This window comes from Pseudochaenichthys georgianus, chromosome 12 (genome assembly GCF_902827115.2).
Source record: "Pseudochaenichthys georgianus chromosome 12, fPseGeo1.2, whole genome shotgun sequence".
NCBI lineage: Eukaryota > Metazoa > Chordata > Actinopteri > Perciformes > Channichthyidae > Pseudochaenichthys > Pseudochaenichthys georgianus.
This window is the reverse complement of record NC_047514.1, coordinates 3,662,226-3,685,642: the sequence shown is the minus strand read 5'-3', so window position 1 is coordinate 3,685,642 and position 23,417 is coordinate 3,662,226. Positions and strand designations below refer to the sequence as shown.

General features: G+C 40.9%; 1 protein-coding gene across 1 annotated transcript; it reads left to right on the top strand.

The window, feature by feature from the left end:
* The first annotated feature begins 4,593 nt into the window (after positions 1-4,593).
* On the top strand, positions 4,594-20,603 carry LOC139434891 (zinc finger protein 883-like). The gene is made up of 2 exons (XM_071204938.1): positions 4,594-5,087; positions 18,684-20,603. Exons 1-2 carry the CDS (start codon positions 4,895-4,897, stop codon positions 20,141-20,143), a joined length of 1,653 nt encoding a protein of 550 aa, XP_071061039.1. The 5' UTR covers positions 4,594-4,894; the 3' UTR covers positions 20,144-20,603.
* The last annotated feature ends 2,814 nt before the right edge of the window (positions 20,604-23,417 follow it).

Here is a 23,417-nt window from a genome sequence, read left to right as displayed (position 1 = left end):
TGATCAATGTCAGATGGCAGCTTATGGAGAACAGCTCTTGTAAGCCGTAAAGCATAAACAGACGTCGCACTTTCTTCATTCACAAGGCTGGCCCTAACATTGTTTTATCTCATCCAACAACAGAAATCTCTGATATGATACATAATATACTGTTAAATCAATGGGAATCAAGCCCCCATTTCTTACGCCCTCAAATCTATTGTAGCGCCGAGAGGTGTTGTCACTTGGACAATAGTTAAATACAAACTAATACAATGCCTGGAATAAGATCAGATGATACGGTTCACTGGCAATGCTTGCTAAACAATGTCAGGCGGAATCTGCCTCTGCACAAAACGTTGGCAGTAAATAGGCACTAAGTTGCTGACAGACAAGCCTAGGTAGGAAACAATGTCCTTTATTTGACTGTTGTTTGGAAAAAGATACATTGATTATGTTATGTTATGTTATGTTATTATAATGGAAGACCATAAGACAACTCACTTCCTGCCCTGGGGGACCCATTCGGCCTGGTGGTCCTCTTTGGAGCCGGTACATTTTGCCATCTGAGCCCAGGACCAGGTCTCCATCTCTGGATACAACAGTCACAACGGCAGAGCGCTCCTTGTCTGGTTGCCTACCATTGGTGATGGGTCTCCCCTTCTCGACTACTGCCTTTGTTGGTGTTCCAGAATCCGTGGAAGTTCTCGGATCCGAAGGGATCTTAGGTACAGGCAAATCCACTGAGGGCTTCTTTGTGGTACCCCCGATGTCCAGGTCAATTATGTCACTGGATGGTTTCCCTGGGAACAATGATGACGTCCTCCCACTGGAGTCAACCTTTTCGTCTGTTGTTATGTTCTCCTCTATCATTTCAGGCTTTCCCTTCTGGCTTCCCTTAAGTCCATTTCTGGAAGGTTTCCACTGAGGGTTGACTTGTCCGCCATTTTGGAAGGTTGGATCCAACAAAATAATAAGGTGGACCAATTTTGTGTAAATAAAGATTCTGTACAAATCAGTTTTCTGAAAATAGTAATATATATATATATATATATATATATATATATATATATATATATATAATCTTTGAGATTTCATCCCTGTACACATTATATGTTGAATTAATTAAACAAACACCATTCCTACTTTATAATATCTAAACTCGTCTCCTACATCATTCAAATAAAACCACAGCTGCAAAACTTATTCCCTTCTTGAAAACATCATCAACTCATCACTGACATCTGGCATTATTTGGTCTGCCTTCAAGTTATTAGTTTCTCATCTGTTCGTGACAGTAACTCTTGACCCATCTGCCAATATGTTATAGACAGAGTGTTCTTTCCAAAATGTGTTGCCTATAATTAACATTTCCGCGGTTTACACTGTAGTCTGTACGAGCCAAACTACAAAACATATTTATTGTTAGCATCGTCCACACTGAAGCTTTACGCTTCACTATCGTAGCTCAAGTTCACATCCACATTTTAATTGTGTAACTATGTGCTCGGGATGTCATTGCTGTTAAGCTATGGACAATGACAAAAAATGTTTACTCCTCAGGGTACAGCATGCATCTATGCTTATCTAGTTGTTATGTTGAACAAGTTAAAAGTTAATCATGATATGACTAAGCTTAACTTTTAAACAAGCTTCTTACTTCAAGACATTTTCCTTTAACAGTGGCTTTTATAATAAAAACTGCTATACAATAGTTCTCACTGTAAATCAGTTTGTTTAGGAACACTAGCCGTCCCATTGCAAACGTATTAATGTTGACTTTGAAGAATCCCTCAAAACAAACAGCAATTTAAGGTTACGTGGTTTCCAGAGGTGACAAACATCAACATGCTAACCACTACGACCCATCATTTTCCTTTGCTTGTCATACTGCATTACACGCATACACATAACAAAACACATCAAATGTTGGGCCTCAGGGAACAGTGGTGCAGTGAGAGGCCTTTCAGGGGACGGGACCAAAGGGCGGTTTGATGACCCTAATGGGCTGAAATGGAGAGCACTTAAGTGGAGCTGAGAGATATATGGGAAGCAGGACAGGACGAGGAGGAGAGGGAAACATGAGTGTGCTACCTCAGAGCTTTTTCTCAGTGTCAACATATCCACCCACTTTCTTTCCGACCATCAATACGTATTTGCATCATCAAAATATGATAAAGGAACAAAAAGTAATAGTAATTCGTAACATTACCATATCTACACTCAGGGGCGCCGTAAGGGGCTGAAAAGTTAGGACGATTCTAAGGGCCTGTGACTGACAGGGGCCCCAAACATTTTTAGAACATTAAGAAAAAATGTTTAAGTAACCTTTCATCAATCATCAATAATTAACATTAATATAATGTTAAATTGATAATGTACTCACTAAACTTACGGTTCTTTTCACTTTTTTTCTTCCAAAAGTTAATTATCCAAAGCCTCTGTACACCCCCTTCTATTTACATGTAATGGTTTGCTCCTGCCTCCAAACGCTGTGCGGCACCGCTCTTTCTAGCAGCAGAGAGTGAGAGTGAGAGCATGGTGCTGGTGAGGAGGGATGCTATAGTACTTACGTGTGTAGGCTACCATGTCTCAACGACTAACAAAGTCAGGCTTTCAAAAAAGAAAAGAAAGGAGAGAAAGACAAGAGAGAGGGACTAAAGGGTGACAATATGTCACCCAGTTTTTCAAAAGAAAAGGTGGGTGTGGTCTATGAGTGGTGGAAATTAGTCTGTTAGCTAAGCGTAGTCCGTAAATAATAATTGTAATGTTTTGCTGACATTAAAGGTGGGGTAAGTAATTTTGGAGAAACCAGCTCCAGTGCGCTAGAATTTGAAAATACACAGCCGGAAGAAATCGGCTACTTCCTTACAGAGCCCCTCCTCCAACACACACAAACGCGCACATGACCAATGAGGGCACGAGATAAGTTTGTGCACAGATGGAAGGCTGACAGGCAGGTAGGCCATTCAGTTACTTTAGCCGGCTCAGATGATTGGTCGTACTTTTTACAGTATTACGGCTTCCACAGATGACTTTTTTTATGGATTTTTTGTCAAAGCACTTAAGATATTCATTGCTATCGGGATGTTAAGAGCATTCCATGGAATATAACAAAAAGTGTATCTCGAGCCGGTTTCTCAAACTTACCTACCCCACCTTTAACTACTGTTAATATCTTCACAGAAAATTCTGAGGTTTTTCATTTCACTCCTCTTTTAGCTGACATTTAATAAATGCACGTACATTTTTAGCAGCTATTCATACTAAATCAGTTGTCCCTCCCCCTGGTGCCAGGACCAACAGATCCATCTTTAGGCTCCGCAGCTCTGTCCCCCATAATGCTTTGCACTCTTGCCATGCTGTCTATTGAAAGCCAGTTGGCTAGAAAGCTGGACTTCAAGGATTTGATCAGTGACTTTGCCTGTAAGAAGGCTAGGCGCTGGGCTCTTGGTGAGTAGATGCATGATGAGAAAAAGACTGAGAACAGGTAATAGTCTCTGATTTAGCGCCACCATCAGGCCTTTTCATTTCCATTTCCATTTTGATTTCCATTTACACTTTAATACCCGCTTATTATGTAGTTGGTATGTATATTTAATAAAACAATCTGCTGCTTATGTTATTTTTTTTGTTATAGCATTTTATAAATGATAATATTGGTGTTAATGTTCACTTTATTTTAATTCAAGAGGTCATGTATATTTAAGTTATATTTATTCAGATTTATGAATGTTCCATTCAAAAATGTTATTAAAAAGGCATGTACACCATAACAGATGACTATTGAGGTCTATTGTCAGGAATGTTAGTGTTATATCAAATAGTGAATTCTACTGCAGCAGAATGTGGCACGTCTGCACAGTGTTATAGTTTCACCGCTCAGTGTCAGTAAATATTGTGCGGTTAGTATTGGACTACACGATAGATGCAAGCCTGTACAGGTAGAGTTATTTAAAGCATGAATGAGTCGGTTGGGTTCTGGAGGTGTGGTTACAGCAATTGTGCTTGGTTGGTGTGGCCTGTGCCTGGTGGTGGTGTGGCCTGTGCCCAATGTGATATATTTTCATGGGGCCCAAAATCCCTGGCGGCGCCCCTGTCTACACTATGTACAAATAGTTTGCTCAAACACCTTTAGTTCAAGATGAACTGGTACTGGTAAATGCTGCCAACCTTTAAAAATGACCTCATTCAACATGTGCTTTATAGGTTTGCAGAGTGTTGATGAATAAAGAGTTAACTGAAATATGTGTCCTGAAGAGCACAGCATGCTGGAGGTGAAACATGAAGAATAAACATGGTAATAAACCATACATTTTTGCATACATTCACAGTAAATATGTATTCAGTATGATAGCTGTCTAACATAATTTAAATCCATTTTTTCACTTATTCTGACAATGTACTTCACCCCAAATAAAAGAACCCAATACAAAGAGTTGTTAAGTAATAGTGAAGTTACGTTGTAAAAACAATAACTCATCTCTCTCGAGTTTTCTTTTTGAGCTTTGCTAAAAGCCACTGTGTCAAGTGTCCATCTTGGGTTGCCGTCCGGAGTTGTCCAATATGGCGGACCATCTCGCACATGCGCAGTACCGATCGGGGGACGGATCGGGTAGTGACAACGGTAGTCACACTGGGTCCAGGTGGCGTATCGGCGCTACGGTTCTCTCTTTCTGTGTTCCTGAGAAAGCGTGTGTGAGCTCCAGCACTACTGATCCATCATCTGTGTGTTTGGATAAACCTCCGAATGGACTGTGTGCTCTTTTTTCTGGAGCGTTTACCTCGGACTATAGGAGCTAGTTTAGCATGCTAGCTGGAAACACGTTGGCAACACTTGTCAGATTGAGAGTTTGATGGAGAGAAAGAAACAGTGTCTTTAACGGAGTTTGCAGGAAAAGGTGATCTAGTAAACATGAGTAAAGTCAAAATGCTGCTGTCGTTGAAGAAGCTGCTACTCACTCCTGCTGGTGAAGAGATATTTGCTCTGTTTGAAAAAACGATGGCAGAGTACGAGGAGGAGCTGTCTCGTTCAAAACAGGAGAACAAGAGACTCCAGAAACTACTGGACGCTGTTTTACAGCCTCAGCTTCGGATACACAGAGCAGGTCTGTTCCCTTTACTCTCAATTAACACTTTAAACCTGGGGTGTCCAAACTACGGCCCGGGGGTCGGCCATCAGCTAATTCAAAAAGTACAATGAAATATGTCCCACAAATGGAACTTCTCATATTGTACTTCTTAAATATATATGTACAACTATATTACACACTAGTATTCATGTGTTAATAAGCCCACTTTTAAAATAAATTCATTCAATTCATCATTTTCAACAAATCTTAGTTGATTTAAAAAAAAGCCTAATAACTTATTTACATAACAAGCTTGAAATAGACCCTTCATATTTCATGTTATTATAATCACTCTGAGACTTCTGTTTTTAAGGGATGAGCTGCCAACAAGATTGTAGTGGCCAATTGTCCAAAGAAAATCCATGTTCAAAGGCCACTAGGAGGCGAGCTCGAGTATTGACTCGCGTATATTCAAAAAATCAGATACCTTGCTCGTTCCATTCGGGTGCTTTATTGAGAGGTTCAATAGATCAGCTGGCGGCCCACTGCCGACTTGCAAAATGTGCACGGTATTTAAACAAATAAACAAACAAGATCCCTTGGTCATACGGATGTGTGCGGTCAAAAACTTTTTCCAAATTCCTCTCTAGACTTCCTGCTGTGTCATGCTGGCAGCGTCATTTATACCTGAGCACGCCCCTACTATTGCTTTGTATACATAATCACAAAACATAAACTAGAGCTGTCCATAAGCAAGATAACACGTTACAAAACAGAAACATAATAATTCATAGTTATTCAGCTCATTTAAGTTAAATTAAAGAATATTCAATTGGCTCACAAAACCATAATTCATTACCATAAAATAATGTGCCTAAATGGCTCTTACAAAGATAAATGAAACCCTATATAGAGCTGTGATGTAGGCTGTTTTTTTCTTAAAGCATATTAATGTATCAAGCCTAATTTACCTACATTTTGCTAACTTCTAACTTAACTTACGAGGCGTTATACCTCACCTTTATGAGTGGCCCAGCCCTTCGTATATTTTTCTAAGGGCTGGCAAAATGCACTTTTTGATGTATTTTATACATAAATGTGTCCCCGGTGTGTAAGGAGACTCACAAAGTTGCAGAAAATACAACCCTCTCTCTTTTCCTCCTTACCGACATCTCTATTTGGCTCCTATGATGTCATTGATGAAATGTGGCACACGTGACACGTCCCAACATATATCGTCTCCGGCACACGTGACACGTCCCAACATATCGTCTCCGGCACACGTGACACGTCCCAACCTATCGTCTCCGTATACAGTCGTCTAGCTCAGTGTTTCCCAACCTTTTTCAGTCAGGCACTATTACACAAATATTCCAAATATTTCCAATTACACAAGGGGGTTGTGTAATTGGAAATATTTTCGAGCAGTATACTACTTTTACTTAAAGGTCCCATGTCATGGCCATTTCTACTGATCATAATTCCATTGTTGAGGTATACTAAAATAGATTTATACTGTGCAATTTTCCAAACTCGCAAAGCTGACAGGCTCGTTGCTGCCCGCAGCTCCTCGCAGCTGTGTGAGCTGCTGCAGGAGCAGACCGGCTTTCCGTGTCGGCGTCTCGGCGATACACAGAGAACAAGCGAAACTCATTCCGAGCACACACAAACACTCACAGCCGAAGTAAAAACAATAAGTGTGGCTTGATATTGAGTAAGAAAAAGGTTTATAACGCTGTGAGAATGGGTCTGCGGAGAGCATTTCTCTGCGATCCCAACGTAGTAGCCCGAAAAACGTTTATCCATTTAAACAGTGTGGTAGATACCTTGTTTGTTTTAAACATCCTAAATACACAAACAACAATGAATACTTACAGGTTGTGTACCCGAATCTCCCGCTGGTCAAAAAAAAGTAGGAATAGCATCGTTCTTCAGTGCCCTACGCTAGGGCTGTGCAATTAATCGTATTTTAATCGTGATTACGATTATGGTTTGCGACGATTATGAAAACAGCATAATTGACAAAATACGATTATTTTGCTGGGTGCGCTTTCGCCCCTCCCTAAAAGCCCACTCGGCCGGCCACGTGGGAGTGACATGTGTTGTGAGTGTTCAGCTCGAGCGAAGATGTCAGAATAAGAGCATCAATTAGTTAAAAAGAAGGGTCGCGGGGAGATTCCCAGTCGATCGCGAGATGTGTCTAAAAATAGAACAACAATATTCTGTTTTATCGTTAATGTCCCGTAACATAATCTTCCTGTGCCAGAATAATGCACTTGAACGCATCAAAGCTTTGTGATTGGCCAGCCTCACCCCATGTGTCGGGGCGTGGCTGGTGGGCAGTGGGCACTATTTTGCTGACGTTCTCCGTGTCAACAGGAGTCACAGTCCGCACACACACAAGACCGCAATTATGGCAGAAGCAAAAAAGCTCAAAATATATAATTTTCACTCCGAGTGGGAGGATGATTATTTTTTATCTATTCCAGTTCATCTCTCTCATCTGCAATGAGAGCGTGGCTTTATCGAAGAAGGGTAATTTAGGAGCGGCATTTCAAAACAGTGCACAAACGTTACGAGACGGAATTCCCTCCTAATTCTGCCCTACGCTCCCAAAAGGGGAGGGGCCTGAAAGGACAGCTAAATGCACAGCAGTCCATTTTCACCAGGCCCAACAACAAGAGCAAGCTGGTAGAGCACCAGAGCATCTTATCGTGTCAGTCATGTTCTTGCGAAACACATGAAGTCTTTCAAAGACGGCGAAGTTGTGAAAGAAGCATTCCTGGAGGCTGCTGACGCGCTTTTGGGGGACAGTAAAAATAACAGTAGCATTTCAACAGGTTTTTGATATAATAAAAACTCAAGTTAGATACCGTTATTAATCAGCTGTAAGTTTTAGTTTGTTTGAACTTATTCATTATAATTATTGTACAAAATGGTATAAGAATGCAAACATTAAGATCTGTTCTGTTTAAATTGATTATAGTTTATTATCAATTCAGGTTAAGAAACTAGTGTTGCTTGCATCCTATTTTAAAGGCATTTCTTTTTATACTCTAATAAAATACAACACAAAATGGGTTTGATTCTATTAATTTTGTCTTTTTTATTGCACTGTTGCAGCAGATTCCTGTGTAGCTTCAGATCTGAGTTGTCTTATTAGTAAGCCTAATTTATACTTTTGTTGCAACACTATTTTTATATAATGGCAAAGAAAGGGTTCAGAGTATTTTCTTTTTTTCCTGTGTCATATGTGGCAGCACTGCCACACGTTCCTCTTCAGAGAGGGTCTTCAGTACAGATGGCAATATTGTCACCTGCCTGCGCTCATCTCTGAAACCAGACCATGTAAACAGACTGGTGTTTCTTGCAAAAAATCTTTAAGAGATGACATGAGCAGCCCTACCAGCATGGTGTGACCATGGTGGCCAAAACATTTTTATTTGGTCTTAAATTGTAGTTCAACATTTATTTCCTGTTACTTCTGGACCATGACGGTTGGCCAGCCTTCAACGTTTAGTGGAATATGTTGAATATGTTTTCAGGAGTTTTCAGTAGGTTGTGACAGTGCACTGCAACATATTTGATTTAATTTATTTTAGTCTAATTTATTTTTATTTATCATATTAATATTTGTTTAGTATGGTTTTGGAAGTGCGCTACAACATATTTATTGATCTTGTTTATTGGTAAAATATTATTTGTTTTAAAGTTCAATAAATGGTCAATGAATAATCGTCAAAATAATCGTGATATCAATTATTGACCCAAATAATCGTGATTATGATTTTTGCCATAATCGCCCTACCCTACGCTGTACATCTCGGGCATGAATCGCTGAAAGGTTTGGGAAGCTTTGTTTCGTGAAAGGCTGGCAGAGGGTGTGGCCATAGCTCTGGGCGTAATACACGTTTCAAAATGATGCCGAAGTAACAACATATTGATACCGGTTGGTAAAAACCATGAATGAATGCTTTGACAAGTCTGTAGGCAGACGGCAGGCAAACAACCTTTTTAAAATGCATGTTTTCTAAATGGAGATCAGCTAAGCTAATGCAGTATATTCTCCGACCGTCCACACTCACAACAACGGCCTATACAGACATAAATAAACCAGCGACTGTATTCGCCATGACAGACAGTCTGTGGTTTGTACTTGTTTAACTTTTGTCTAGTTTCTGAACAGATATGAGGAGCTGTGATCTCTGAGGGCTAACGGCTGATGTTGTTTTTCTGGATCTCATTGAAGATGATGTCACGGCTCCGCCTACACTGCGTTACTATAGTTACTGCCCCAGCTACTAAACTGTAATGGAAACGCAGCATAAAGTGAGCCAGTCCTAACGAGGCCTAACGAGGTCTAGCCATACCGAGCGAGGCCCTGTAGTGGAAATGCGCCATATGTCAGGCCGGGAATTATGCACCCAGCCAGGCCACTACCAGTTATTGTGCCATTTTGCTGGATTTATTTGTGAATATTTACAGCGCTGCTGCCCATAGCGATAGCCCTTATAGTTTAAATCTACTACCCAATAATAAACATATGGACAGGGGTTACTATTTAAAAAAAATTGCAAATGTATTTGGGAACCTGTCCATGTGAACATATTTTGGGGGTGGGCCTCCAATCCTCTATGGGGGTCCAGGGGCATGTCCCCTCTGTAAGATTTATTTGTATACCTTGGTGTTGAAACAGTTCCTTGTATCTTTTAGAGCAGCTCGCTAACCAGATGCTAACAACAAAAATACAAGTAACCGGTGCGCCTCAGGAAGGAACTTGCACAGGAAGTGAAAGATCTGAGAGATAATTTAGTCTCTCTCTCTCTCTCTCTCTCTCTCTCTCTCTCTCTCTCTCTCGCGCCACACATACACACACCCTGATTTATGATCTGTATGGAAGTGGCCATGTCGGCAGGCCACATCATTTAGACGTCACCCTGTGTTAGGCAAACCCATATTTGTGCAGCGTTGCATTCACAATACATAATAAAATCGCCAGGTACTACTCCCACCTCACACGTAATTGAGGCAACAGAACTCTGAGTTAAGGAAGTTAAAAACTGTGAATTTCTTTGTATGAATATGAAGCCTTTTGGCCAGCTGATGGAGAGATTGCTCGTGTTTCCGCGAAAATACTTATGGCAAACGAGCATTGACCACTTCAAGCTCTGTAGATTTTGGCATTATAGCTGAGAGACTTGTCGTGGGCTCGTCCACTTTTCTTTTAACTGCCGGTTGTGTTAAAAATTTGTCAATTTGATTTATTTTACGAGCAAACAATTTTTGTTTACAACTTCTTCCCAAGCTTCACGCGTTCCCCCTGTAATAGCGCTGCGCCCCCTGGTTGGGAGCCACTGGTCTAGCTGAATCCCCTCTCGCAGCTGTGTGTCTGTGTATTCAGCATGATGTCTGCAGGAGGCACTTAGAGTAAAGTTGTTATATATATATTGTTGGAGCAAGGAGTTGTCTGAAACCCACCTCGGCTCCGCTTGTTCTTTGATGAGCATCTCAGATTTATAAAAGAAGGAATTCAAAGCACCAGATAAAGGGTTAAACAATAATCTGCTTTAATGGTAAACAACAATACAATATACTTTAAAAGGGGTAGGCCCACCCCTGCTCTGGTCCTAGCGCTGGGAGATCCCATCATCTTGACGGCAGGAGGAAAAGAGGCCGAACACAGACACAACAGGAGATATGTAAGATTTCACTTCTGGGAGAGCTAGCCAGTGAGTTGGCAGTTCTCCATTGGCTAGTTTCACTTCTGGGCGAGACCGTAGGCAATGCGTCAGCAGTTGTTGATTCCATCTGTTTCATCCCCTCTCCTTACAGTGTGTGTGTGTGTGTGTGTCTCTCTGCCCTCAGGCAGTCCCCCAACAATGATTTGGAGTCATGACAGAACGCACACTCATTCCATAGACTTCCTTCTCTGCTGCCCCTCCCCCATCAGTTTAATACACAGCTCCACACACCCTTGGCATTTTAAAGATATGTCTAAGATATAGTTGTTTATAGTTGACTAATACATGTAAGTTACTTTAATATCAATAATAACAAGGAAAACATTACCTCTGCTCTCAAACAGTCCTCTAGAAATGCTTCTGAAATAGTAACACACACTCATTTTTACCATGCAGCATTCCAGAGATCAGAGCTGTCTAAATTAGACCCTCCAGAAAAACGCGGGCTAAAATCCTTGATTATGCGGGCTAAAATCCTTGATTATGCAATCAAACATGCGGGGTTTTATGTGATTTTATGCGGTGAAATTGCGGGAAGTTGCGAAATATGCGGAAAGTTGCGAAATATGCGGAAAAAATAAATATTGGGCTGTCTTATTTATTTATTCTCTCTCACACACAACCTGCCACTAACGTTAAACCCCTTTACTATTCAATTAAACACATTCAATGTTTATTTATTGTAAAAGCAATTGGGCTATTTTAATCACACTCTCTCTCTCTCACACACACACACACACACACACACACACACACTTCTCCGCCTCATTCTGTTTTCATTTACTCGTTCGTTATCTGACCAGCTTCAATCTTGTAGGCTACTCACTTCGTTTCTTGTAGCCCTCGAAAGGGTTTTGGAGGTTGATGCCTCGGTGAACGTGAGTTGTTTGGCTTTCTTGTCCGCAGCAGCAGAAAGCATTTTCGAATGTTTGAATGAATCAAAGTGGGTCGTCACCGTCGATGTTCTCTTATGCTCCAACACAGTTGCACGGGGTGCAGAATAGTTTCCCCACAGACATCGGGGTACTGCTTTGCCCGGTCTTTAGCAGAGATGTTCGTCGGTAAATGAGATGGATTAGATGTTTTCATCTTGGTGAAGAGAAACTCTCGTGTGAGCTCCACACGTTCACTCTACGGTGTTGTTTACCTTCTGTGATGCGCGAGCTGATGACGTCGTGCATCATCATCATCACTTCAGGTCAAGACGAGTTAACTTTTTTTTCCCTCAACTTTGTGTGGAAAAATGCGGGGATTATGCGGCCTTTTGATAAATATGCGGCTTTTTAAAAAATATGCGCCATTTTGCTGATTATGTGGTAATTTCTGCGATCGCAGAATCGCGTTTTTCTGGAGGGTCTACTAAATAAAGATACAAAGGTTTTACTTCTCATATTTCCAGCTTCTTGTTACACAGACTGCCATTATTGATACAAAGTAATTAAACACACACATATAGAACTCTACCAGCATGTTTTAACGCACACTCATTTAATCATGCAGCCCTCACAAATGTCACCTGTTTTTCCCCTCTGAAAGCTATGTGAATTATTTAACTAACAAAGGTTAACTGTTCCCATACCCTAAGGCCTTCCTCTGAACTTTATTCCACCCCCAAAGTCAGCTTACTTGGAATGAATACATTTATTGATAATCCAGGCCGACTATTGTCTCCAGGCCTCTTTATCAGCCTTGCAGGAAATGAATCATTAACTAACAAGCATTATATCTGAGAAAGATCTCTCTTGGAGTTCCCCTGTTAATTGCAAAAACCATTGATGATTAACAAAGAGACTCATGGGCCCCTTTTGATATCTGGAAACTGCAACAAGACTTTCTGCCATTCAAATTTAACACACTTCTTATATATCAGGGGACATAATACAATAAATATACCAGAAATACACTGTATTAAACTTTCTGCTATAACATTTTACTTCAATAATATATATATATATATATATAATGGTACTGTTCTAGCGGTTAACACTTAAGAAAGAACATGTCAAGCTATGTGCTGTATCCAGGGTTGGGTTGTAACGGAATACATGTAACGGCGTTACGTAATCAGAATACAAAAATCAAGTAACTGTATTCAGCTCGCGTTACATTTGAAAAACGAGTAATCTGATTACAGTTACATTCGTAAACCTGAAGTGAATACATTTGGATTACTTATTGGAATTATTGGTGGAAAGATTTCCTCTCAACATTTAATATTCATCACAGTCCACAAAACCTATTACCGCCGCAGATGGACCAAAAAAGCGGTTGAAAAAAAATCGCGGGTCCGCTCGCTCAGTGAAACAATAACAACGAAACATGGAGGAACAACAGTCTGCGTTTAAATCGCGTGTGTGTGTGTGTGTGTGTGTGTGTATAGGTGTGTGTGGTTAAAACACATCAGCCTGCGGTCGCTCTTTAGCCTTACTAATGATTATTTCTGAAGGTAAACACAGTGAAGGCGGCGCGTGAAAGGCGGTGCATGAAAGGCACTGCAAGCTCGTCTTCTCAGAGGCGGAGTTAACCCTCCCGCTGCCTCCTGGTGCTGCAGAGATGTCATGAAGTGAAGGAGGTTTTCCTTCTATAAAACAGCTGTGGGCAGCAGATACTGTGAGAGTCACAGACATGAATACATAGATCAAGGCAGACTGGTGCACACACTCTCCGGTTTTGCCAATCCGGTGCTTGACCAAATATAGCTCTACACCCCTGGCCGAAATGTCCTTAAAATGAAGTCCGAGTTAGACATTTTAATTCATGTCCTGGCAGGACAGAAGGCGACACGCCCGTTCTAAGCCGTGTCCCTCACTCCTCACATCTTAAGCTGCATCCCCAAAGAGTTTATTATGTTGTTACATCGTTTCAGATGTGATGTTTCAGTTGTGCTCTTGATAAGCCATTAAAACAGTAAAAACACGTTCAGTTTCCTTTTGCTTTTTGTGTCTCCTGTTCACCAAAACATACCATCTGTGATGGAAAAAGAAAGTAATCTAAAAGTAATCGGATTACTTTTTTAAGACACGTAACTGTAACTGTATTCGGATTACTTTCAGAGCCATGTAATCAGTAATCAGTAACTGATTACATTTACAAAGTAACCCTCCCAACCCTGGCTGTATCAGAAACAATGCGCTGCGTGCTTTGGGAGTAATATGGTCTGTGTTTACATTAGCAAGCATGCTAACACTTAGAGCTAACGCTGTAGGCTACTGGAAAGAATATGTGTAACGTAATGTCCTTGCGGTAAACCCTGCGAGAGAGAAAGGTTTGAGCTCCATACACTGTAAAAATAAATAGGGTGTTTTAACTTAAAAACACAAGTTCAAGAGCTGCCTTATATACATGACTTGACTTAAAGTCAAAATGTACTTTGTTTCAACTCGTTAACTTATACAAGTGGTTTAATTAATGATCATCCATTGTTATAACTTAATACTTTGAGTTAAAGAAACTTACAAGTTTACATTAGCGATTCAAGAAATGTTCATTATCTAGTCAAATCAACTTTAAATTCTACATTCTCTTAACTCACAATTCTAAGCAAGGAGAACTTGTAACTATATTTTTTTCCAATTCACATTACATTACATTACATTGCATTTAGCTGACGCTTTTATCCAAAGCGACTTACAATAAGTGCGTTCGACCAACAAAATACAAACTTCAAGAAAACAGAATCATATAAGTACATCAGGCTTCATAGAGCAAAAACATTTCAAGTGCTACTCAACTGGCTTTCGATAAGCCAGCCCTTTATTAGTATATAAGTGCTTTGTTCACAAATTCAAGTTATGTTGACTAATGTTTTCAAGGCAGCATTTGCACTTACATTTTCATACTAAGTAAACTAGTGGTTTTTATTTCTAACTCTTATTATAATGTTGCATTAAAAGGTGATTTAAAAGTTTGCAGTTTCCTTAAACTTCTTACTGACTCAACTTAGAAAATTGAACATCACCCAAATGTATATAACAAGGAGATCAAGGCTTGAAGTTACTGCAAATGCTCTTGCATTTTAATATTTTGAAGTAGAACAAATAAATATACAGTACAAAACCGATATAATAATAATAATAGATCTATTTTGTTAGCGCTTTTACAGGTGCTTTAAAATCAAGCGATACAAAAACAATCACACATTACAAGCCAGATTGAGATTTTGTACGTTTTTTGAAGGTGGCGAGGTCTGTGCACCCTCTAATGGGGGAGTGAGTTCCAGACGGAGGGGACAGCAAGAGAGAAGGCTCTGTCCCCCCAGGTCCGGTGCTTGATGCGGGTGGGGATTGATAGGAGGTTGGCTTCTGATAGCGGAGCCAGTGGGAAGGGGTGTGGTGGTGCAGCAGGTCTGTGAGGTAGTGAGTAATGAGGAGTAATGAGGAGGACTTTGAAGTCGATTATTTGATGGACGGGGAGCCAGTGGAGGTTCTAGATGACGGGAGTGATGTGGTCTCGGGAACGGGTGTGGGTGAGGAGGCAGGCAGCAGAGTTCTGAATATTTTGGAGTTTATTGAGGAGGTTGGATGGTATGCCGTAGGATGCTATTGCAGTAGTCGAGTCGTGATGTGATAAATGCATGAATCAGTTTTTCAGCAGCAGAGGAAGAGAGTGATGGGCACAGACAGGCAATGTTTTTGAGGTGGAAAAATGCAGTCCTTGTGATGTGATTTATGTGGTTGATTGTGTCGAATGCTGCGGTGAGTTTGAGGAGGATGAGGATGTTCAGGTTGCCGGAGTCAGAGGAGAGGAGGAGATCGTTTGTGATTGTTTCGGTGCTGTGTTTTGATCGGAAACTAGATTGAAATGGCTCAAAGAGATAATTGTAGCTGAGGTGGGATTTTAGTTGTGAGGCAATGACACGTTCAATTATTTTTGACAGAAAGGGGATATTTGAGATGGGCCGGAAGTTGGACATGTCAGGTGTGAGTCCAGGTCTTTTGAGAATGGGTGTGACAGCAGCCAGTTTGAGAGAGGGGGGGAACTGATCCACATCTGAGGGAGGAGTTAATGATGATGGCGATGAGATTGGAGATGGCAGGGAGGCTCTCTTTAACACATTTGGAGGGCATTGGGTCAAGTGTGCAGGTGGAGTTAATTCCAGTCATGAAGTCGGACAGTTGCATGGGGGTCAGAGGGGAGAAGTGGGACAGGGGCTGTGAAGGGTTTGAGAAGTTTGCTGATGGTGGGGAACAGACGCTTAGTGTTGCTGGAGCCAGACTGAATGAGTTGTGGTATACATACATATACATTAGGGGTGTAACGGTTCACAGAAGTCACGGTTCGGTTCATACCTCGGTTTGGGGGTCACGGTTCGGTACGGGTTCGGTACAACAAGGAAAAGCAAAAAAAAGTCCCAAATGCATGATATCTTTTGCTGTTATTTATTTTTAACAGTTTTGGTATGAAAATAAGGAACACTAACATTTGGAATCATTAACTGTATTACACAGTTAAAAACAAACCACAAATAGTAACACACACACACACTCAGGTGGCCATATTATTTATAATGGCTGATGTTAAACAAAAAGGTTAAATAAGCTGTAAAGAAAATATTAAAATAAATAATAAGAAAGTGTTTCAATCACAATCAATAAAAGGCAATACAGAACTGTATAAAATCTCCTGATGTCAAAATATAAAATAAATACAATGATAAATATAAAACAAAATAAAATCTGTACCTTTTGGAGCAATGTCTAACATGTATAATTAACTTGTGAGTGTGTGAGGCCATTATGCCTAAATAAAGATACTCAAGCTTTACTCTATTTTCAAGTTTTTCTTCAAAAATATGAGTTTGTCTACGTTGTCAGTAGTGAGGGCAGATCTGTTGGTGGTAACTATGTCACCTGCCGTCTTCTAGCTCCTGTGTGTTGTGTGAACTCGCTATAGCCACTAACTTTTCTTCTTCATGTATTGTGTTCGTTTTGTTGTGTTTTGTTCTTGTTCTTCATTTGTTATTTACGGGCAGCTGGCTTTTAGGCGCAATACCGCCCCCTGGATTATATCCAGCAGGTCTCCCTTGAAAAAGAGATCTATGATCTCAATGGGACCAATCTGGATAAATAAAGGTTTGAAATGAAAATATATAGTGTAATACTGCCCTGAGTGACAGACTTTTTTCCCACTCGTAAAAAAAGGCGTATTCGCCGTGTGACTGCATGTGCCGAACCGTGACGTCCGAACCGTGACGGTACGGGATGAATACGGATACCGTTACACCACTAATACACATGTATTATAACAGTTCATTTTACAAATACGACAGAGGGTAAAAAGAGGTGCTGCAGCACGTATGATAAAAATAGAGCTTTTTGAACATTAAAGAAGAATAGAATCCTTTATTGTCATTATACAGGTACAATGAGCTGAGTAGAGTTACTCCTTTTTTTTAAGGTGCCATCAAAAATACAAAAGCCAACAAGAGACGTACACACTCAGGAGAGGACAACATACAAACAACAAGCATTCATACAGCATAAAGCATGGAGACATGTCCCAGTAGAGACACTAAATACTGTCCTCTTATACCTCATTCACACCAACGGTGTTTCAGGGCCGGTTCGGAGCTGGAGCTTGAAAAGCACCAGGTTTTCCTCTTCACACCGCAGCGGAGCAGCCTCTTAGCTCCGGAATCCGGTTTGTTTCAAGCACCAAAAAAGTGTCTGGCCAGGGCAAAAGCACCACATACAGTGGGGCAAAAAAGTCAGCCACCAATTGTGCAAGTTCTCCCACTTAAAAAGATGAGAGAGGCCTGTAATGTTCATCCTAGGTATACCTCAACTTTGTAATAAATCTCAGTGCACTGTGATAGGCGGCATCTACTGAACTTGTTCAGGTAATGGGCAGGTGCATTCATATAAATCGGATCACCATAGTCCAGCACAGGTAAAAAGGTCACAGTGACTAGCCTTTTCCTGGCCTCAAGTGAGAAACAGGACTTGTTTCTGAAAAAGAAACTTAGCCTCAACCTCAGCTTTTTAAGCAGATTATTGACCTGACGTTTAAAAGAGACAACCATCAAGCCAGATACCAAGGTATTTATGGCTACTGCCATGTTATGAGGCCATGGCAAGTTGTAGAACAATACAAATCACAACTCACACTGTTCAGTCAAATTGACTTAATATAATTTACAGGTCATTGAGCTGGCTTACAAAGCTGAGTGGAAGTAATAACAATTTATGAAATGAAGTAGAAATTGCATATATTTATATATTAAGTGAAAGTAACTTAAAGGAAAAAGTTACAATAACTTAATGATCAAATTCTTTTTTACAGTGTACTGTTTCAGAAATAATGCTTGAAGTGGTTTGGAACATAATATGGCATTTAATCACGGCAGTGTTTAGCTGAGTTTCTCCTGGTAGAAAACTCTCTTAGCAGGGGAAAGCTGGGTGACGCTACAAATGGGCGTGGCTAGCAGCAGCTGTTCCATTTGTAAAGCTATGGTCACAGAATCAGCCTTTTGGAACAATGCTGGAATAGAGGGGTATGAGGCATGGCTACAATGGGTGATCTGTTTGGTATTTTAAGCAAAAAATGTTTTGTATAGGTATGCCCCTACAATATATTTTTAGTATTACCATTCTATAGGCGTAGTAGCTGTGAACAATCCCAAATACGATTCATTGTTTACATTGCAGCTAGTTCTAAACCAGAAGAAAAACCCCTTTTTCATTTTTAACTGGAAGTGGAAAGGGGCTGGGCTACATAAGGTGAAATTGAGCCAACAAAAATACACAATCGGTGGGACTAACAAAGATGATATTAAAGTATAAAAATAAAGGCATTAATTAGGGGTGCAAAATGTCTCCCATTTTAATGGTGATTAGATTTTTAAATGCTAACACTTAACAGTTTTTTTCTGACTGTTTCCTGTTTCTTGCAGACGTCCAGCAGCTGATGGTGGTTAAAGAACAGGTTCTCCCTGACCAGCGGAGCACCAGTCTGGACCAGGAGGACCCAGAGCCCCCCCCATACATTAAGCAGGAACATGAGGAACTCAGGATCAGTCAGGAGGGAGAGCAGCTTCAGGAGCTGGAGGAGGCTGATATCACCAAGTCCACTTTCACTCCTGACCCTGTGAAGAGTGAAGATGATGAAGAGAAACCTCAGTCTTCACAGCCTCATCAAAGACAAACTGAACACATGGAAACAGAAGCTGATGAAGAGGACTGTCGAGGACCAGAACCAGCCAGGAACTCAGATCCAGAGAGCAGTTCACAACCAAAGACTGAGGACGACACTGGAGACTCTTCTGAACCTAACACTGAAGACTCTTCTGAACCTGACACTGAAGACAGTGCTGATTGGAAGGAGACCAGAGAACCTGCATCAGGGTCAAACTCACTGAAAAATAGACAGGAATCTGTCAGTGATCCACGACATAGTGCTGAAAAGAAACCATTCAGCTGCTCAGTCTGTAAGAAAGCTTTTTCACTGATTGGAAGTTTAAAGAGACACATGAGAATCCACACAGGAGAGAAAGCACACAGCTGCTCAGTCTGTAAGAAAGCTTTTTCACTGAGTGGAAGTTTAAAGAGACACATGAGAATCCACACAGGAGAGAAAGCACACAGCTGCTCAGTCTGTAAGAAAGCTTTTTCACAGAATATAGATGCTAAGAGACACATGAGAGTCCACACAGGAGAGAAACCGCACAGCTGCTCAGTCTGTAAGAAAGCTTTTTCACTGAGTGGAAATTTAAAGGAACACATGAGAATCCACACAGGAGAGAAAGCACACAGCTGCTCAGTCTGTAAGAAAGCTTTTTCATGGAGTGGAAATTTAAAGGAACACATGAAAATCCACACAGGAGAGAAACCACACAGCTGCTCAGTCTGTAAGAAAGCTTTTTCACAGAATATAGATTTAAAAAGACACATGAGAGTCCACACAGGAGAGAAACCATACATATGCTCAGTCTGTACGACAGCTTTTTCACGGAGTGAAAATTTAAAGGAACACATGAAAATCCACACAGGAGACAAACCACACAGCTGCTCAGTCTGTAAGAAAGCTTTTTCACAGAGTGGACATTTAAAGGAACACATGAAAGTCCACACAGGAGAGAAATCACACAGCTGCTCAGTCTGCAAAAAAGCTTATTCACGGAGTTCAAGTTTAAAGGAACACATGAGAGTCCACAGAGGAGAGGAAATATACAGCTGCAATGTTTGTGACAAAAGATTTAAATGGCGTAATTGTTTCAAAAGACACAAGTGTGTTGGTCGTCAGTCCTCAAAGCTTGATGAAATTCAAACTGAGGATAACAGAGAGGCAGAACCTCCAATCAGCAGCTCAGCTGAACACATGGAAACAGAAGCTGATGGAGAGGACAATGAATAAGTCTTATGGCAGTTCACACATGAGAAAAATCTGCCTGACTGGATTAACATTGTTGCACAACATTCATATAAGACTTAAATGAACTCCATCTTTATCAACATAAGTGGACAATATGTTTAATGTTTTTGTCATACTGATTTTCTGATGTATACGTTAACCATTGACTGTTGATGAACCATTTTATTGTGGATTGAGGGCTCTAAGTCTCCATATACAGATATAGGATGATTTGATGTATTGTTCTTTATTTCTAAATGTTTTGTATCATTGCTATCCTAATAATGAACCCTGTTTTACATAAATGTACCTGTTATCTGATTGTTTTTGCTTCTGTAACTGTAAGGGAACATATTTGCCTATTTTGTATCCTAATACCATTACATGTAATACGTTACTCCCTAAGCCTGATTTCACCACTTGCAACCGATTCGCTAATAATCACAAATGTTCATTTCTTTGACCCCTTGACTCGACAACTTTCTTGTTTAATAATCGTTACTTCTCCTCAGGACCAAGTTCCTGTGTCCTGCCTTTCACCTGCTGATCACCCACTGCTCATTTAAGGTGGACTGACCTTTACAATGGACCAGCTAGTCAAGGGTGCATTCACACCTAATAGTCCACTCTCTGGTGCGCACCAGGGGCCTCATTTATAACGCCGTGCGTAGGATTCACGTGGGAAGGTTGCTTACATAGTAGAAATCCAAAAAATAGGTACAGAAATGTTCCGACATTTTCCGTTTCACCAAACATTGCGTACCGGGGAGGAAAGTGCGTACGGCACTTCCTACCCCGGTTTCCCTTTTATAAATCACAATCGACTCGAAATGCGGTGCAGCTTTTGCGGGCTTCACGTAATGCCCATATTTGCCTATAAATAGTCAAAGAAACGTCCATTCATTCATTAATTTTGACTGACTTTATGAAGAAGATAGCAGGAAATGACGACAGAACAGCTAAAAAAGACATCTCACACCGTGTCAGATTTTGGTTATTTTGGGGAGGTCGAGATAAATCATATTGTTTGGTGGATGCAGTTTGAACCAGAGTAGCAGCATGGTGCTCGGATCGTCACCAAAATAAATAAATAAGTGGTCCGAAAAAGGTTAATGACAAAAAAAATACACATATTCTTCCTCAGGCATTGTGTTTGTATCAGGGACAGGAGACACCACCTTGATGAGAAACTGTAAGAAATGATCGGAGAATCCCTCCGGAGTGGAGTCATGACGACTGGATCTGAATTATTTTTTTGTATTTGGTGGTTTGTGTCCCAGCTATCGAGCAGCATCTCCACTGCAGCCTGTGCATCTCAACCCCTGCGCGTTCATTATCTGCAAGGTGCTTAAACAGCAGTCAATGATGGACATCAGAAAATGGTTAAAACAACCAGCTCTTATTGCCAGCAGTAACACTGCATCTACTGCAGGTAATAACAGTTCAGATCATGGGGACATTACCCGCGGCCACTGTCGTGGACACTAACGCCCGACTCGCCGGCTTTGCCTGCCTTGCAGAGCAGCGGCAGCCGTCTTCGTTGCCCCAAACACCGCCACCCCTCAGCGGCCCGCAAGTGCCAGAGGACCTCGGCAAAACAGAGCCTGCCCAGGTATATTTAAGAAAGTACCCAACTCGCCTGTACAGTGGGGTAAGGCGCTCATGTTGCAGTTCATGGTTTCAAAACAGAGATTGGCTGGAATATTCATGTAAAAAAGATGCCATATTTGCATGTAGACATTTCGGTTCAAGTAAGTCCGATGCCTTCACCACAACTGGCTACAAACAACTGGCGCCATGCTCTTATAGGCTACGTGATAAGGTACTGGGAAGGCATGAATCAAGCAAAGAGCACATAGATCCATAGATCTCTTCATTTTGCTCTCAAAGTGCACCAGATTGATGCTTTTAACTGCAATATTTAAAAGAAAATCTTCCCGGGGGAGCATCCCCCCGGACCCCCCTAGAGGAGGTGAGGACCCCCCTAGAGGATGTTAGGTCCACTCAACACTTACAAAAATAGCACTTTACCACTGCACCCTCTCTAATCTAATCTGAGTCATTTTGTTGTGGAACCGGGCCTGGCTTCACTCTTTAACTAAACAACCGTGGATGTCTTGAAAGACTCTTTCGCTAAAGATTTTGAAGATATCCGCGTTGTTGTGACAGGTAAATACTACACTTCCTATGTTTTGGTGCGTATTGCATTCACACCAGCAATTAACCGCTCCAGAGTTCACTAGCAAGCCCTCCGAGACCACCTATTTTAGCGGACCAGAGTCCGGTTGTTTAGTTCACTTAAGAGGTCTCGGATTGTGTTCACACCGACCCAAATGCACCAAGCGGTTAAACGCACCAGGGTTCGATTCAACCGGACTATACAAGGCAGGTGTGAACGTAGAGGGTGCATTCAAACCTAATAGTCCGCTTCTATGGGGCGCACCAGACCACAGTTTGTTACATTGTTTAATTTGTCAGAAGGTTCGGTTTGCGTTCACAAGGGCAAAACTCAAACGGACTATAAACTTTAAACACAAGTCATGTGCACGGAAATGCTGTTCAACCATTGGTCAGACATTAAGGGGGTAACAACGCAAATCCCGGCAATTTCTACCGGAGCCTCCGCCATGGAGCATCGGCAATTTCGGCAGGTTATTCTCATGCTGCTGTCAATCTGGAGATTAACAGACACTAGCGGCCCGCGCATATGATTATATAATCAGACAACGTCCGTTAAAAAACATTATAACATATATAATGAGCAGTGGCGTTTCTATATGTACAAAAGTGGTGGGGCACAAAAAACTCAGATGTCTAAATATAAGCTTCTGCAGTGAGGTTCATGGCTGGTGAGGCACCTGACTCTTCAGGTTTACAAATATTATATTTTGACCTAAATCAAAATATAATATTATTTTCAAAAGCTTTTTTTGTCTGATGCTTCAATTAATTTTAAACAGACAGTTCAACAAAAGGATACCCAAAACATGTAATTTTATCATTTAAATATTGAATTGTTCTCTCTTAGTAAGATCCCATTTTCAATACAATTGCAGTCTTACCTTGACTTGAAGATGAAGTCCATTTGCCTATCCCTCTGGACAAAAATCTCTATTACTTTTTTGTAAAAGTCCTCCTTATCTTCTTGTAGTTTCAAAAGTCTATCATAAATCTAATCAATAGATTTATGATTCGAAAATTATAAAAGTAGGGTAGACATGTGGATATTAACCGGCTGAACAAAACGTGCATTTATCTAACAGGTTTGTTTCCCACA

Bases quoted from the DNA above. Each gene is read 5' to 3' on its own strand.
- LOC139434891 (XM_071204938.1), top strand. From the start codon at position 4,895: ATGAGTAAAGTCAAAATGCTGCTGTCGTTGAAGAAGCTGCTACTCACT. The intron at 5,088-18,683 runs GTCTGTTCCCTT...TGTTTCTTGCAG, and splicing joins GCTTCGGATACACAGAGCAG to ACGTCCAGCAGCTGATGGTG.